Source organism: Ctenopharyngodon idella, chromosome 10 (genome assembly GCF_019924925.1).
Source record: "Ctenopharyngodon idella isolate HZGC_01 chromosome 10, HZGC01, whole genome shotgun sequence".
Classification (NCBI taxonomy): domain Eukaryota; kingdom Metazoa; phylum Chordata; class Actinopteri; order Cypriniformes; family Xenocyprididae; genus Ctenopharyngodon; species Ctenopharyngodon idella.
The window spans coordinates 14347-31992 of NC_067229.1; the positions used below are offsets into that span (position 1 = coordinate 14347).

At 40.3% G+C, this 17646-nt stretch overlaps 1 protein-coding gene across 1 annotated transcript; it reads left to right on the forward strand.

Moving 5' to 3' along the window:
* Positions 1 to 426: 426 nt before the first annotated feature.
* Positions 427 to 11896, forward strand: LOC127521335 (myosin heavy chain, fast skeletal muscle-like). The gene is made up of 40 exons (XM_051910543.1): positions 427 to 477; positions 615 to 822; positions 962 to 1105; positions 1192 to 1348; positions 1982 to 2009; positions 2109 to 2223; positions 2489 to 2581; positions 2683 to 2746; positions 2884 to 2982; positions 3066 to 3169; positions 3357 to 3495; positions 3583 to 3701; positions 3825 to 3974; positions 4063 to 4233; positions 4336 to 4639; positions 4872 to 4936; positions 5017 to 5104; positions 5184 to 5301; positions 5419 to 5542; positions 6076 to 6212; positions 6299 to 6554; positions 6641 to 6883; positions 6963 to 7139; positions 7237 to 7382; positions 7461 to 7551; positions 7669 to 8058; positions 8133 to 8259; positions 8360 to 8478; positions 8560 to 8756; positions 8848 to 9031; positions 9119 to 9284; positions 9376 to 9500; positions 9899 to 10207; positions 10321 to 10524; positions 10618 to 10743; positions 10845 to 11015; positions 11105 to 11209; positions 11294 to 11389; positions 11502 to 11633; positions 11785 to 11896. The coding sequence occupies exons 2-40, from the start codon at positions 622 to 624 to the stop codon at positions 11800 to 11802; spliced, it is 5802 nt and encodes a 1933-aa protein (XP_051766503.1). The 5' UTR covers positions 427 to 477; positions 615 to 621; the 3' UTR covers positions 11803 to 11896.
* Positions 11897 to 17646: the final 5750 nt, after the last annotated feature.

The window sequence follows — 17646 nt, forward strand, 5'->3', positions numbered from 1 at the left end:
ATCTACAAGAGTTACAATCTAAAAAAACATGGACTGTGACAAACTTTTATGCCATGTCTATTAACCCAACATCCATTATCTGTGTGTACCAATATAACGATATTCCTCGTATTAGATGAATGACAACATCTTCCAATTTCCTCCCCGGAACAGAGAAACATCACACCAAGTAAAATAACATGACCAAATCTGGCTGGACAGTTCTGCTGAGTGCTCAGTAATGACACTATATAAACAGCAGCCCCTGACCCCCCAAAGACTAACAGTGACCAGGCTAAGGTGGGGTAACTGCACATTTTAATTTGACAGGTTCATTTTAATTTAAGAATTAATGTAGAATGCCTGAGTGTTCTTAATCAAATGATGTATACTAACCCATAATGGAAGATGCTAATACACTTCACTGACTATCTCTTGATCTTTTTCAGAATCCATAAATTGACAGCTGCTTTTTTCCCTCTCGGAGCATCATTAAAGGTAAACTAATACAAGTTACGTCTACTGATTACAACATTGTAATGATAATGACAAGATGACCAGTTTAGAATCTGAAATCCTGAGAAAAGTAGAGAGGTAATACTAAGCAGAGTTAAGGTGAATATTTTACTCCACAGTGCAATCATGGGAGATGGTGAGATGGAGTGCTTCGGCCCGGCGGCCGTTTTCCTCCGGAAGCCGGAAAGAGAGAGATTAGAGGCTCAGAACACCCCCTTTGATGCCAAAACGGCATTCTTTGTGACAGTGCCAGATGAGATGTACCTGAAGGGTACTCTTGTTAGTAGAGAAGGCGGCAAAGCTACTGTCAAAACACTGTGTGGGAAAGTAAGTATCATGGATAAAAACTATTTCATATGTTACTGTGCTTGAGTCTGCAGAGGTTAAAGATCTTCAGTTAAATATCATACAAATGTGTGTACAAAAAGTCTAATCTTTCTTGATTACCGATCAATGTTCATTACAGACTGTCACGGTAAAAGAAGATGAAATCTTCGCCATGAATCCTCCCAAGTTTGACAAAATTGAAGACATGGCTATGATGACCCACCTCAATGAGCCTGCTGTGCTGTTTAACCTCAAAGAGCGTTACGCAGCATGGATGATCTACGTAAGTCTAAGCAAATCTTATTTTATTGTTTTATTCATGGGATGGGGTGACAGCATTTTAAACTGGACTATCTATCTCCGTTTCAGACCTACTCTGGCTTGTTCTGCGTCACTGTCAATCCCTACAAGTGGCTCCCAGTGTACGATTCAGTCGTTGTGGCTGGATACAGAGGTAAAAAGAGGATTGAAGCCCCGCCTCACATCTTCTCCATCTCCGACAACGCCTACCAGTTCATGCTCACTGGTAAGTGGATTCCAGAAGGGTCTCAACAGACAAGAGTTATTACCGTATAACATTTATAAATTTATATTTGTAAAGTTATTGCAGGAAACTGCAAACTACCATTTTATTTATCTGTGTCTTTGTCATATCCATGAAAAAAGCAAAGAGTTTAGGCAACTACTATCTGCAGGGGAAGTTAGTCTTCCACAAGTAACTTTTAGTTTTATGCTTCAACCGCTAGAGAGCCAAAAGTTACATAATGTAGCCTTGATAGATGAATAGACTAAATACAAACAATATGTATATTATTTTATAATATTCACTGTTGCAAAAAATGTTTAATAAGTTTATATAAAAAAAGCACTGATAATGATATTTATCCTTAGTTAACAACTAGCTAGTAAACCATAGCAGGTTTTTCAATGTTTCGTTCAATTAGTAATTACTTCATAACAACCATTAAGTATTACAAGTATTATTGGATGAAAAAAATGTTACTGAACCTTATCTATGTGCATTTACATGAATAAATGAATGACTAAAATATAATTATAAATGAACTAAAAATATTTTATAACACTTTATGCCTTCAAGTTCAAATAAAGTACTACCTTTATTTGGAATCCCTGTTAACATTTCATGGTGTAATTTCAGATCGTGAGAACCAGTCTGTCCTGATTACGTGAGTAAATATTCTTCTGAAATAACCTGAAACTTTTTGATTATAATGTAAATCCGTAGAAGATTTATGACTAAATCATGATCTATTGTGAACCTCCAGTGGAGAATCTGGTGCTGGAAAGACTGTGAACACAAAACGTGTCATTCAGTACTTTGCAACAGTTGGTGCAATGTCTGGACCGAAGAAGGCAGAACCTGTCCCTGGAAAAATGCAGGTTAGTGAATATCTCTTCAAGACAATGTTATTGATTACACCAGTGTTTCTCAACTCCATTCCTGGGAACCCACCTACCACAATGTTTCTGATATCTCGCTAGTTAAAACACCTTCAACTCATCAGCTTCTTAGTGCGTTGAACAGGAAGACATCTAAAACATTCTGGGAGGTGGGTCCTGAGGACTGGAGTTATGTTGGATTACACTGCATTACAGTATTTGTGCTTTACCTCATAACTATTCATTGTACTACAATTACATATAGGGATCACTGGAGGACCAAATCGTGGCAGCCAACCCTCTGCTGGAGGCTTATGGTAATGCCAAGACTGTGAGGAATGACAACTCCTCTCGTTTTGTAAGTTGAACTAATGAATCATTATAACATTATACAACTTCAGTCACACCTTCAAAGCTTCCAAACACCTGAGCTTTTGTAAATAATTTCAATCTTCATAGGGTAAATTCATCAGGATTCACTTTGGGACCACTGGAAAACTGGCCTCAGCTGATATTGAAACTTGTGAGTCAACACTGTTTTAAGCCAAACATTTTAATTGGAGGTTAAGATGTGGGTAAATCAATTGAAGTCAATGTCTTTTTTTTTCTCTCTCTCTCTCTCTCTCTCTCTCTCTCTCTCTCTTTCTCTCTCTTTTAAAGATCTGCTGGAAAAGTCAAGAGTTACATTCCAGCTGTCTGCTGAGAGGAGCTACCACATCTTCTACCAGCTCATGACCGGACACAAGCCAGAGCTGCTCGGTGAGAAATCTACAGTCTTGTGCATTTCATTTATTTCCATGTTTGAGAACACTGTTAACATAATGCACATCAATTCTTTACAGAGGCCCTGCTCATCACCACCAACCCTTACGACTATCCAATGATCAGCCAGGGTGAAATCACTGTCAAGAGTATCAATGATGTGGAGGAGTTCATTGCCACAGATGTATGTGGACAACTGCATTATTATTAGTAGTAGTAGTATTTTCAAATTCTATGCAATATATCTGAGCAAACATAAACATCAGATTAACACTAGCATAAACTGAATACTGCATGACATACAATACGAAATACCCATCTCTTTGACTTTAATTAATGATGTGTGATTCATTCGGTCATTGTATAAACAGACTGCGATTGACATTCTGGGCTTCAATGCTGATGAGAAAAACAGCATCTACAAGCTGACAGGTGCTGTGATGCATCATGGGAACATGAAGTTTAAACAGAAGCAGAGAGAGGAGCAGGCCGAACCTGATGGCACTGAGGGTAAGACGTACTAGTAGCACATATTAACATGTGAACATTCACTTCATTAGCAATAATAATGCATAAAACTTCTCTGTTCTTCCTCAGTGGCTGATAAAATCGCCTACCTCATGGGCCTCAACTCCGCTGACATGCTGAAAGCTCTATGTTTCCCCAGAGTGAAGGTCGGAAATGAGATGGTGACCAAAGGCCAGACAGTACCACAGGTGATCACTTATCTACTCTATTCGATAGATGATAAAAGCTAGAAATGTCTCATAGACATACATAGTTGTCTTGAGAAGTAAAAGTGTAATAATATGAACTACACTGACCTTTGAATGTCTCAGGTGAACAACGCAGTCTCTGCGCTCAGCAAGTCTGTCTATGAGAAAATGTTCTTGTGGATGGTCTTCCGTATCAATGAGATGTTGGACACAAAACAGCCAAGACAGTTCTTCATTGGTGTGCTGGACATCGCTGGATTTGAGATCTTTGATGTGAGCATCAGTTATTAATGTCTGTGTAAGAATCAAGACATAAAAGATAACAGTCAGCAGTAAGAATTTGCCTCTGTTTAATTATCAGTTCAACAGCTTGGAGCAGCTTTGCATCAACTTCACAAATGAGAAACTGCAACAGTTCTTCAACCACCACATGTTTGTTCTGGAGCAAGAGGAGTACAAGAAAGAAGGCATTGAATGGGAGTTCATTGACTTTGGTATGGACTTGGCTGCCTGCATTGAGCTCATTGAGAAGGTAAGAGGACCTTCAACAAATGATGAATGACTATTAAATACTATAAATATAAATGACTATTCACATTGTGCCTGTACTTGAACATGAATATTTCTTCAACAGCCAATGGGCATCTTCTCCATCCTTGAAGAGGAGTGCATGTTCCCCAAAGCTACAGACACAAGCTTCAAAAACAAGTTGCATGATCAGCATCTGGGCAAAACTGCAGCTTTCCAGAAGCCCAAGCCTGCCAAAGGTAAAGCAGAGGCCCACTTCTCTCTGGTGCACTACGCCGGCACTGTGGACTACAACATTAATGGCTGGTTGGACAAGAACAAGGATCCACTGAACGACTCTGTTGTGCAACTCTACCAAAAGTCATCGCTCAAAGTGCTGGCCTTCCTGTATGTCACTCATGGAGCTGAAGGTATGAACATCTGCATTTCCTTGATTCCTTTGTTTTAATTATATACAAATTTAATTATTTAATTAATTAAAACACACTATGTGATCACAGATTCTAAAGTTTCATTAAAATATGACATAACTATGCAAGCTAACAAATAGATGCAACAAGATTCAAATAGAGATTTATTGAAGGGTTTAATGGAAAGCAACACAAGATCAATAAAGACATTTTTTTCATTGACATGAAACAGCTGAGGGTGGTGGAAAGAAGAAGAAGAAGGGTGGTTCCTTCCAGACTGTCTCTGCACTTTTTAGGGTAAACAGATTCTCTCTTTTAATGAAGGAGGTGAACTTTTTCCCTAATAAAGATTGGACTAATGACAAATATTTCCACAGGAGAACTTGGGTAAGCTGATGACTAACCTGAGGAGCACTCACCCTCACTTTGTGCGCTGCTTGATTCCTAATGAGTCCAAGACTCCAGGTAAACTTAATCTCTGAAGACTCAAATGCATCGCGGATTTGAAAATATCTCTAGAACCTTAAGAATATTTACATTGCAGGTCTGATGGAGAACTACCTGGTTATCCACCAGCTCAGGTGTAATGGTGTGCTGGAGGGCATCAGAATCTGCAGGAAGGGTTTCCCCAGCAGAATCCTCTACGGTGACTTCAAGCAGAGGTAAAGACACCTTTTTGCAACCACTTAATTAGAGATGATGCACAACCTAATCTTCATCATCTTATAACTATATTTTTGGCTTCACAAAAACATGACTCTCCCCTGAATGTCCTCTAGATACAAAGTATTAAACGCTAGCGTCATCCCTGAGGGACAGTTCATTGACAACAAAAAGGCTTCAGAGAAACTCTTGGGCTCTATTGATGTTGACCACACCCAATACAAGTTTGGACACACCAAGGTGATAAAACCCTACTAATCCTAAACCAAAACTATATATGGACACCCAAAAATGTAAATTCTGTCATCACTGACTCACCTTCACGTTGTACGTTGTACCACTTACTTTCTTCTGTGGAACAGAAGAGAAGATATTTGAAGAATGTTTCAGCTGTTTTTTCTCAATACAATGAAAGTTATTGTGGTCCAAATTGAACAGCCTGAGTACATTTTTACATGCATTTTTGGGTGAAGCATCCCTTTAAGGTCAGGCACTGCAGTTGTGATGGGGTCTGGCTTACAGTCGGCATTGTAATTCATCTTAAATGTGTTCAATTTGTGTTCGGGTTGAGGCTTTGTGCCTGTCAAGTTTACACCAGGCTTAGTAAAGTATTTCTTAATGGACCCCGCATTGTTATGCCTCCCCAAACGGTTGAGTCAAAGTTGAAAGCACAGAATTCTCTAGAATGTCATTGTATATTATAGAATATAATAGATTTATTTTCACATCTACTTGGCCTCTTTAAAACTACTATTTTCCAAATGGTCTTGTAGGTGTTCTTCAAAGCTGGTCTCTTGGGTACTCTTGAGGAGATGAGAGATGAGAAACTAGTAGAACTGGTTACCATGACTCAGGCTTTGTGCCGTGGATATGTCATGAGGAAGGAATTTGTCAAAATGATGGAGAGGAGGTATAAATAATTTACAAAACTGTTTGAAACAAGTGTTTGTTACAAAAGATTGATAATGACTAATTTACTGATTGCAAATTACACAGAGAATCAATTTATTCCATCCAATACAACATCCGCTCATTCATGAATGTGAAACATTGGCCATGGATGAAGCTCTACTTCAAGATCAAGCCTCTTCTGAAGAGTGCAGAGACTGAGAAAGAAATGGCAGCCATGAAGGAGAACTATGAGAAAATGAAGGAGGATCTAGCAAAGGCATTAGCTAAAAAGAAAGAGCTTGAGGAGAAAATGGTGTCACTTCTTCAGGAGAAAAACGATCTTCAACTGCAAGTAGCAGCTGTGAGTATTTCAGCTCTTATTGATCCTAATATAGATGCAACAGCTATGAACATAAGCCATTAAACTAAGTCCATCTCAATGAACAGGAAACTGAAAACCTCTCTGATGCTGAAGAGAGATGTGAAGGTCTCATCAAAAGCAAGATCCAGCTTGAGGCCAAACTCAAAGAGAGCAATGAGAGACTGGAGGATGAGGAGGAAATCAATGCTGAACTCACTGCCAAGAAGAGGAAACTGGAGGACGAATGCTCTGAACTGAAGAAAGACATTGATGACCTAGAGCTCACTTTGGCCAAAGTGGAGAAGGAGAAACATGCAACAGAAAATAAGGTCAATCATCTTTTGTTCTTCACACTGCTGATTGTTCAGGATCTTGAGAATGAAAACAATGAACAATGTTTCTATTTAGGTTAAAAACCTGACGGAGGAGATGGCCTCTCAGGATGAGAGCATTGCCAAGCTGACCAAAGAGAAGAAAGCCCTCCAAGAGGCACACCAGCAGACTCTTGATGACCTTCAGGCAGAGGAAGACAAAGTCAACACTCTGACTAAATCTAAGACAAAGCTTGAGCAGCAAGTGGATGATGTAAGATGTTTGGCATGAAACTAAGAGCATGAATCAATAGGAGATTAATTTTGTGTCTCTAAACCAGCATTAAATGCTCTGGTTTCTGTAACAATAGCTTGAGGGCTCACTGGAGCAAGAGAAGAAGCTCCGTATGGACCTTGAAAGAGCCAAGAGGAAGCTTGAGGGTGATCTGAAACTGGCCCAGGAGTCCATAATGGACCTGGAGAATGACAAACAGCAATCAGATGAGAAGATCAAAAAGTAAGCGGACATTAGTATTCACAAAATTACACAAAAGTAGTATTTTACACATTTTACAAAACAATACTTTAAATACAGGAAGGACTTTGAGATTAGTCAGTTTCTCAGCAAGATTGAGGATGAACAATCTTTGGGAGCACAGCTTCAGAAGAAGATCAAAGAACTTCAGGTAACACTAACCATAATCTTTTCAATATGAAACTGTGAAGTAGATGCATAGCTGGGAAAACCCACGTTACCAATATCACTGGGTAATTCAGTTTTATTTATTTATTTATTTATTTAGGCCCGTATTGAGGAGCTGGAAGAGGAAATTGAGGCAGAACGAGCTGCTCGTGCTAAAGTGGAGAAGCAGAGAGCTGATCTCTCCAGGGAACTTGAAGAGATCAGCGAGAGGCTTGAGGAAGCTGGTGGTGCCACTGCTGCCCAGATTGAGATGAACAAGAAGCGTGAAGCCGAATTCCAGAAGTTGCGTCGTGATCTGGAAGAGTCCACCTTGCAGCATGAGGCTACTGCCGCAGCTCTCCGAAAGAAGCAGGCAGACAGTGTGGCTGAGCTCGGAGAACAGATCGACAACCTCCAGCGAGTCAAGCAGAAGCTGGAGAAGGAGAAGAGTGAATACAAGATGGAGATTGATGACTTGACAAGCAACATGGAGGCTGTGGCTAAATCAAAGGTAATTTCACTAGAGGATCATTAAATATAAAAGCATCTTTACAAACATCTGTATATAACCTTGAATATATTTAGGCGAATTTAGAGAAGATGTGCCGTACCCTGGAAGACCAGCTGAGTGAAATCAAGACCAAGAGTGATGAAAATATTCGTCAGTTGAATGACATGAATGCACAACGTGCAAGACTTCAGACTGAAAATGGTAAGACAGAGTAAGCTACACGTGTAAAAACCTCAAAACATTGAGTAAAAAGTTTGTATGTTATTATATTTCATGGTAATATCTGTAACCTGTTTCCAAGGTGAATTTAGTCGCCAACTGGAAGAGAAAGAAGCACTTGTTTCACAATTAACTAGAGGAAAACAGGCTTATACACAACAAATTGAGGAACTCAAAAGACATATTGAGGAAGAAATCAAGGTAGAGTTATACATAAATAATATGCTTTTTTATAATGTAAACAGTTCTATAGATGGTAACTCAAAATGTTCTGTCTGATAGGCCAAGAACGCTCTGGCCCATGCGGTTCAGTCTGCTCGCCATGACTGTGATTTGCTCAGAGAGCAGTATGAGGAAGAGCAGGAGGCCAAAGCTGAACTCCAGCGTGGAATGTCTAAGGCCAACAGTGAGGTAGCTCAGTGGAGAACAAAATATGAGACTGATGCCATCCAACGCACTGAGGAGCTTGAGGAATCCAAGTAAATACATCATTGGAAAAAGTCTTCAGTATCCTACATTTAATAAGACAAATATTAATAAGATTTCATAATTTCAAATCACTTTCCTCAGGAAAAAGCTGGCCCAGCGTCTGCAGGATGCTGAAGAATCCATTGAGGCGGTGAACTCCAAGTGTGCCTCTCTGGAAAAGACCAAACAGAGACTGCAGGGTGAAGTAGAGGATCTCATGATTGATGTGGAGAGGGCAAATGCATTGGCAGCCAACCTTGACAAGAAGCAGAGAAACTTTGACAAGGTAAGAAATAAATGGATAACCTATAAACCTAAACCTTGAACTGACAACTTAGCTAATTAACAATGACTACATTTATTTCATTTTCAGGTGCTAGCAGATTGGAAACAGAAGTATGAGGAAAGTCAGGCTGAACTAGAAGGTGCTCAGAAAGAAGCTCGTTCTCTTAGCACTGAGCTTTTCAAAATGAAGAACTCCTATGAGGAAGCTCTTGACCACCTGGAGACCCTGAAGAGGGAGAACAAGAATCTGCAACGTAATGCAACTTTTTGTTTGTACACCAAGGACTAAGAAAGATATGCATTATAACTGAAAATCTTACACTTATGATTTTTAAACCCATTTAGAGGAGATTTCTGACCTCACTGAGCAGCTTGGAGAGACTGGAAAGAGCATTCATGAGTTAGAGAAAGCCAAGAAGACAGTGGAGTCTGAGAAATCAGAGATCCAGACTGCACTTGAAGAAGCTGAGGTGCCATTCCTTTGCTATAATCCAAACATTATGATACCACTGCTTTGAATAATATTAAAACATTGAATATGGAATGGTTCTAAACCTTAAATGGAAATTGTAATGTCTGCTAATTATTTCCTTAAACCTTCATAAATTTACTTCCATCACTCTAGAGCAGGGGTGGGCAAACTCGGTCCTGGAGGGCCACTGTCCTGCAGAGTTTAGCTGCAACCCTGATAAAACTCACCTGTGTGTAATCCTGAAGACCTTGATTAGCTGGTTCAGGTGTGTTTGATTAGGGTTGGAGCAGGGACAGCGACCCTCGAGGACTGAGTTTGCCCACCCCTGCTCTAGAGGCTACAGTATAATGTGACAAATTTAAAAAGTAAGTCAATTTTTTCCTTTTGTCCTTTTAGGGCACCCTGGAACATGAAGAGTCCAAGATTCTTCGTGTGCAGCTGGAGCTGAACCAGGTGAAGAGCGAGATTGACAGGAAGCTTGCGGAGAAGGATGAGGAGATGGAACAGATCAAGAGGAACAGCCAAAGAGTCATCGATTCCATGCAGAGCACTCTGGACTCTGAGGTCAGGAGCAGAAACGATGCCCTGAGAGTCAAAAAGAAGATGGAGGGAGATCTGAATGAGATGGAGATCCAGTTGAGTCATGCCAACCGCCAGGCTGCTGAGGCCCAGAAACAGCTCAGGAATGTCCAAGGCCAACTCAAGGTATCTTTCTGTAGAATGTGGAATTGTAATAAATATTAAATGTTTGACAATATGAATATGATACATGAACTAACCAAAGCATGACAACTAACAAAGAAAGAACGTTACCACAGGATGCCCAGCTGCACCTTGATGATGCTCTCAGAGGACAGGAGGACATGAAGGAGCAGGTGGCCATGGTGGAGCGCAGGAATAACCTGATGCAAGCAGAGATTGAGGAGCTGAGAGCTGCACTGGAGCAAACAGAGAGAGGCCGCAAAGTGGCGGAGCAGGAGCTGGTTGATGCCAGCGAGCGTGTGGGACTGCTGCACTCACAAGTACAAACAATTACTAAATATTTGGAACAAATTCAGGATACATGATAAACTATTATATAAATGTACACTACACTAACTGTTTACATCCCACAGAATACAAGTCTTATTAACACCAAGAAGAAGCTTGAGGCTGATCTGGTCCAGGTTCAAGGTGAGGTGGATGATTCAGTCCAGGAGGCCAGAAATGCAGAGGAGAAGGCCAAGAAGGCCATCACTGATGTGAGTGTTTACATTCTGCTTCTCTATTCTAATTTAAACATTTATTTGCATTGTATTTGTATCTATATTGATTAATTCATTTTAATTGGCTAATATTTCAGGCTGCCATGATGGCTGAGGAGCTGAAGAAGGAGCAGGACACCAGTGCTCACCTGGAGAGGATGAAGAAGAACCTGGAGGTGACTGTCAAAGACCTGCAGCACCGTCTGGATGAGGCTGAAAGTCTGGCCATGAAGGGTGGAAAGAAACAGCTCCAGAAACTGGAGTCCAGGGTAAATTTGAGTGTTTAGGAACAAAACACATTTTTAGATGTACTGGTCATGGCAGAGATTTGACAGGTGAAACAATAACTCTACTGAAGGTGCGTGAGTTAGAGTCTGAAGTTGAAGCTGAGCAGAGACGTGGTGCAGACGCTGTGAAAGGAGTGCGCAAATATGAGAGGAGGGTGAAGGAGCTCACCTACCAGGTAAAACTACCCAGAAATTAGAAATTTACCACCTTTTACAATATACAGTCTAACTAAGACCACGTCCAATATTTACACCCAAAGACTGAGGAAGACAAGAAGAACGTGATCCGACTGCAGGATCTGGTAGACAAGCTGCAGCTGAAAGTGAAGGCCTACAAGCGCCAGGCTGAAGAATCTGTAAGTCTAATATCAAATGTCTTGAGCGTGAAGTTTTAGTATTGACAAAAGCGTCCAGTGCCATGAATGCACTGCTATGAAATGGGTTGGATATCTTGTGTAATCTTAACAGGAGGAGCAGGCCAACACTCACCTGTCCAGGTACAGGAAGGTGCAGCATGAGCTGGAGGAGGCTCAGGAGCGCGCTGACATCGCCGAGTCTCAGGTCAACAAGCTGAGGGCCAAGAGCCGTGATGCTGGAAAGGTATTGTATTTTTTTATTTTTTTATTTTGCAAAAGGAGGTAGGGGTGAATCTTAATATACACTGCTTAATATACAGAAGTTTCTGACTGAAAAAAAAAAAACACATGCAAATTCATTTTTGTAAATGTAAATGTCTTTTTATTTACTGAAGAGCAAGGATGAAGAATGAAGATGAGACATCACAACACATCCACAAGCAAGCATATAATATGACTTAATTGTGCTGTGTCTTACATGTCCATTAAATGCAGTTTCTCAAAGCACTCTTTGTCTGTGTTATTGTAGACTGGTAGAGTATGGCACCAATGCCAAGATCACTGGTTCAATTCTCAGGGAATGCATGGACTAATAAAAAATAATTCATAAGTTGCTTAAGAAAGTTTCTACCAAATGTACAGGTATCTATATACTTTTACGCAAATACCTCATTTTAAAATTCAGCTAAATTATAAAACCAAGTCATTATAATTTTATCCATCAAACATAATACAACAGAGCTATACAGTCCGATCTTCTCAATTTCATTGACGAATGAGAATTACTGTGTGCAAATAAAATGTCAAATTATATGGCAAAATCCATCAGTTTATAATAGGGATGTTCATTTAGTTTTTTTTCCCCCTAACTGACCATCAAAGCTTGTTAACCAACAACATTATGTTAAATTAGAATTAAATTAAATTAGAATGGATAAGTGTCTGTGACCCAATAAAAATTACAAAATCTGTTTTCCAGGGGTTTAGTTTTACATGCACAAAAAGCAACATAAACAACAGAACATCAGGATTCACATATTGTCACATCACGCACCTGCAGTGCTTCTGTAAATGGAGAAAAACAGATGTAGCAAATCTGTACAGGTATTTAATTAATTTATGGGTGAAATATATGAATATAATAAATCATAAAGCTTTATGATTAATTATAATACATATACCGACCCGAGAGGGAATTATACATATATTGTGAATTAATCACAACGAATTATAATCAATCACATACAGGTGCTGGTCATATAATTAGAATATCATCAAAAAGTTGATTTATTTCACTAATTCCATTCAAAAAGTGAAACTTGTATATTATATTCATTCATTACACACAGACTGATATATTTCAAATGTTTATTTCTTTTAATTTTGATGATTATAACTGACAACTAAGGAAAATCCAAAATTCAGTATCTCAGAAAATTAGAATATTGTGAAAAGGTTCAATATTGAAGACACCTGGTGCCACACTCTAATCAGCTAATTAACTCAAACCACCTGCAAAGGCCTTTAAATGGTCTCTCAGTCTAGTTCTGTAGGCTACACAATCATGGGGAAGACTGCTGACTTGACAGTTGTCCAAAAGACGACCATTGACACCTTGCACAAGGAGGGCAAGACACAAAAGGTCATTGCAAAAGAGGCTGGCTGTTCACAGAGCTCTGTGTCCAAGCACATTAATAGAGAGGCGAAGGGAAGGAAAAGATGTGGTAGAAAAAAAGTGTACAAGCAATAGGGATAACCACACCCTGGAGAGGATTGTGAAACAAAACCCATTCAAAAATGTGGGGGAGATTCACAAAGAGTGGACTGCAGCTGGAGTCAGTGCTTCAAGAACCACTACGCACAGACGTATGCAAGACATGGGTTTCAGCTGTCGCATTCCTTGTGTCAAGCCACTCTTGAACAACAGACAGCGTCAGAAGCGTCTCGCCTGGGCTAAAGACAAAAAGGACTGGACTGCTGCTGAGTGGTCCAAAGTTATGTTCTCTGATGAAAGTAAATTTTGCATTTCCTTTGGAAATCAGGGTCCCAGAGTCTGGAGGAAGAGAAGAGATGCACACAATCCACGTTGCTTGAGGTCCAGTGTAAAGTTTCCACAGTCAGTGATGGTTTGGGGTGCCATGTCATCTGCTGGTGTTGGTCCACTGTGTTTTCTGAGGTCCAAGGTCAACGCAGCCGTATACCAGGAAGTTTTAGAGCACTTCATGCTTCCTGCTGCTGACCAACTTTATGGAGATGCAGATTTCATTTTCCAACAGGACTTGGCACCTGCACACAGTGCCAAAGCTACCAGTACCTGGTTTAAGGACCATGGTATCCCTGTTCTTAATTGGCCAGCAAACTCGCCTGACCTTAACCCCATAGAAAATCTATGGGGTATTGTGAAGAGGAAGATGTGATATGCCAGACCCAACAATGCAGAAGAGCTGAAGGCCACTATCAGAGCAACCTGGGCTCTTATAACACCTGAGCAGTGCCACAGACTGATTGATTCCATGCCACGCCGCATTGCTGCAGTAATTCAGGCAAAAGGAGCCCCAACTAAGTATTGAGTGCTGTACATGCTCATACTTTTCATGTTCATACTTTTCAGTTGGCCAAGATTTCCAAAAATCCTTTCTTTGTATTGGTCTTAAGTAATATTCTAATTTTCTGAGATACTGAATTTGGGATTTTCCTTAGTTGTCAGTTATAATCATCAAAATTAAAAGAAATAAACATTTGAAATATATCAGTCTGTGTGTAATGAATGAATATAATATACAAGTTTCACTTTTTGAATGGAATTAGTGAAATAAATCAACTTTTTGATGATATTCTAATTATATGACCAGCACCTGTATATTAGTTCTGGTTTGATAATAATTTAGAGAAACTATTAGTTTGTCCAGCAAACCGTTAGCTCCTCATAGCCGATTATAAAAGGAAGGTTTTTCTCTGGCCACGAGAAAGACTTCCTATTCTAGCATCAATGCGTAAAGCAAGGATACTGGATCGAAACGTTAAAGTGACCTGGGTTTGTTGCATGAGCAAAAAAAACAATCGAGCATGAATATAATGTATTTAATATATGAAACTACGGATACAGAGACTATACTACTAAACATACACAAACAATACACATATATAGAAAGCGAAAGTAAAGTCAAGAAAACAGAGGTGATCAAAGGAATGGCAACTTACGAACAGTTAAAACCTTTGAGAGCCAGCAAGGAAACTCAGCTTACACATCAAGCTTAAAACGCTTTGGAAAGAATGGTTCTATACTTGCATAGGTTCAGGTGCTGTGGTCATTTCGTGTTTCTGCAGGAGTTTCGGTGCGTGTGGCTGAAGCGATTGGTCCTTTTCCGAGAAGGTGTTCTTCGGCGGGATTTTCAAACAAGGGTTTAACTTAAGAGTAAGATAACCGGAAAATAAAGAAAAAAAGTCTGTCTCCTAGGCGATGAAGAGTGAAGACTTAGGGCGACGGATGAAGAGGGTTTGACAAAGAAACTTGTTGCCAAAAGATGGTCGTCCCGAAGAGAGGGGGCGCGTGATGGAAGCGCGGTCGCCGAGACGTCCGGGAGAGACGGGTGTTAAATGGCGAGAGACAATCGAGAGACAAATGAGAGACGCGTGTCATTGTGTTTTAAGGACAACAGACCAGAACGCCTCCTGGGGTACATCAGCCAATGATGAGGGTGCGATTTTGGCGGGCAAACTCTTTCTTTGTCTCCATTTATGACCTAATTTGCATGGTTTATGAAGTGTCAGATCTGAGTACATTTTCTTCAAAGTACCATTAAAAATAGAAGAATGCATTTTACAGTCATGTGACATACATTTTCAATTAGAGTATAACGAAAGCTTTACAATGAGACTAAACTTGTCATAAGAGAAGCATATAAAAGAAGTTATAGTTTACAGTCAAATGTAACCGTTGGAACTGACACTAGTATCACTACAATCCTAGCTAAGCTTATACAGTGGGAATAACTATATGCAATTTGACAATACAACGGCGGTTACATTTATATATAATTATATATTTTACACATACAGTCTTCAATGCATGTTTGTGTGTCTGTGTGTGTGTGGTGTGTGTTGGAATGTGATCTGGCACTTAGTCCACATGAGGGGCCCCTTTGATGTTTCAAGAGCTAGGAAATGGGGTTCTCTGTTTAACCTCAGAGGGTCCATGAAAGTGCCAAAATGCTCGTCTTTGTCAGACCGGCCGGGGCCGATGTGAGATTTACAAACACAGTTCAGCAGGCTAAAAGCATTCTGAAATTTCCAAAGTTGATTGACTACGCCGGATCTATCCAGACGCTACACAGAATAAAAGTATATATATATATAAAAGGAATAAATACGTGAAATATATTTCACTTAAATAATTAACAGGCTAACAAAACGAAAGAAAAAGTGCGACAAGTAGTATATGCTGAGTTTTGGTTCATTTTGACGTACTCCACAAACACTTAATGGAAAGGAAACAGATGACAGAAACTGCATCCTGTTTGTTTTCTTTATTTTACAAAAGCTGTAAAGGAAACAATTCAAGTGATTGTGCAGATCACCTCACGCGAGCGCACACAACATATCTGTTTATGATCAGAATAAAATACAGTCAACCAAACATAAAAAGTTACACTGCTCAATTTAAACAGTCTGTAGTATAATCTGTGGCATTCAGCGTGAGCACCGCCCCACTGTGGTGTTATTACGCCAAGCACATTTCTGTGCATGTGAAGGATGATGTTTTACGTGGATATTGAAATGCGAGTAAAGTACTGAATACCATTAAATTGAAAAGATTTGTTGTGGAGTGAGGGGAACTAAAATAGCCTATAGCTATGTTTATAGTGCTTATAATGTTTGTAAACATTAAGCTTTATTTATCAGTATTTTATATTAATGTAATAATAAAATGTGACTTACTTGCTTTTGCACTTGCTTACTAGTGAGCGAGTCCCCAGCACTTTGGGTATGTGACAGATAGCAGGTTTGCTGTCAAGTAGCAGGCCTTGGCGGGCCTCCCTGCAGGCAAACCCCCTATGTTTTGGGGTTCTTAATAGCTAACAATGACTTGCTATTGGATAAGTAGGCCTTAGCAAGCCTCTTTGCGAGCGAGTCCCCAATAGTGTGGGTACTTTTTAGCAGCAAGACTTGCCTTTGGTTGTGGCCTTAGCAGGTCTCCCTGTGAGCGAGTCCCCATCTGGTTGGGTACTGGTAGCCAGAAGATTTGCTGTCAGGTAGTTGGCCCATCAGCCCCAACAGTGTGGGTGCTGTATTTAGCCATTTAGAACTGGCTACCAGGCACCTGGCCCTAGCAGGCCGCCCTGGAGGCTAGTCCCCAGCAGTAATGTGTTCTCTGGTAGATGTGCATAGATTTGCTTTAGATAGTAGGCCTTAGCAGGCCTCTCTGAGGGCGAGTCCCCAGCAGTGTGCGCATGCTTGTTCTCAGTTTGTTGGCCTTAGCAGGCCTCTCTGTGTATTAGCATGCCCCCCGTGTGCGAGCCCCAGTGTTGCAGGCCCTAGACAGCTAGTTATCAGGTAGCTGACCTTAACAAGCCTCCCTGAGAGCCAACTCCCATTAAGTAGGTGCATGGTGGTTAGCAATGACTACATTCAGCCAGTGAACTTTTGCCATTGAGGTGTTTGGCCTTAGTGGGCCCCTCGAAGGCGAATTCCCTGCAGTACGGGTATTTCTCTGCCAGTTAAGACTTGATACCAGGTAATTAGCCACTGTAGGCCTCCCTGATGCGAGTCCCCAGCAGTTGGGTATCAGTCAGCAAGGTCTTGTTGTTATGACCCAGATTAGGGACCAACATAAAAAGCCAGTCAAAAGGGTTATAAGTAAAATTGCAATGGCCAGGGCAAAAAGATCAAATTTATTGGCAGTAAAAGTACCAAAAACAAAAAACAAAAAAACAAACAAACAAACAAAAAAAACAAAGGAACACATAAACATACAAATCTCAAATCAGGACTGTGGCCTGTTGCACAAAACCGGTTTTAGTTGTTACCCAGGTAAGTTCAAGATTAGTTTGAGCAAACTCTGGTTTTTCGGGCTTATGAAGGTGGATTGGTTTTTAGCGGGGTTCACTGCTATGGTAACTTACGCTACATGGCTAACCTGCTCCAGAGCAGGTTTTATTCTTGGTTAGAGATCACAAACCCAAACTTGACCAATCAGCTGTGAGTAAAGTGACATGTATTTGATGCAATAAAGCCACTCCCCCTGTATCTCTTGCTCC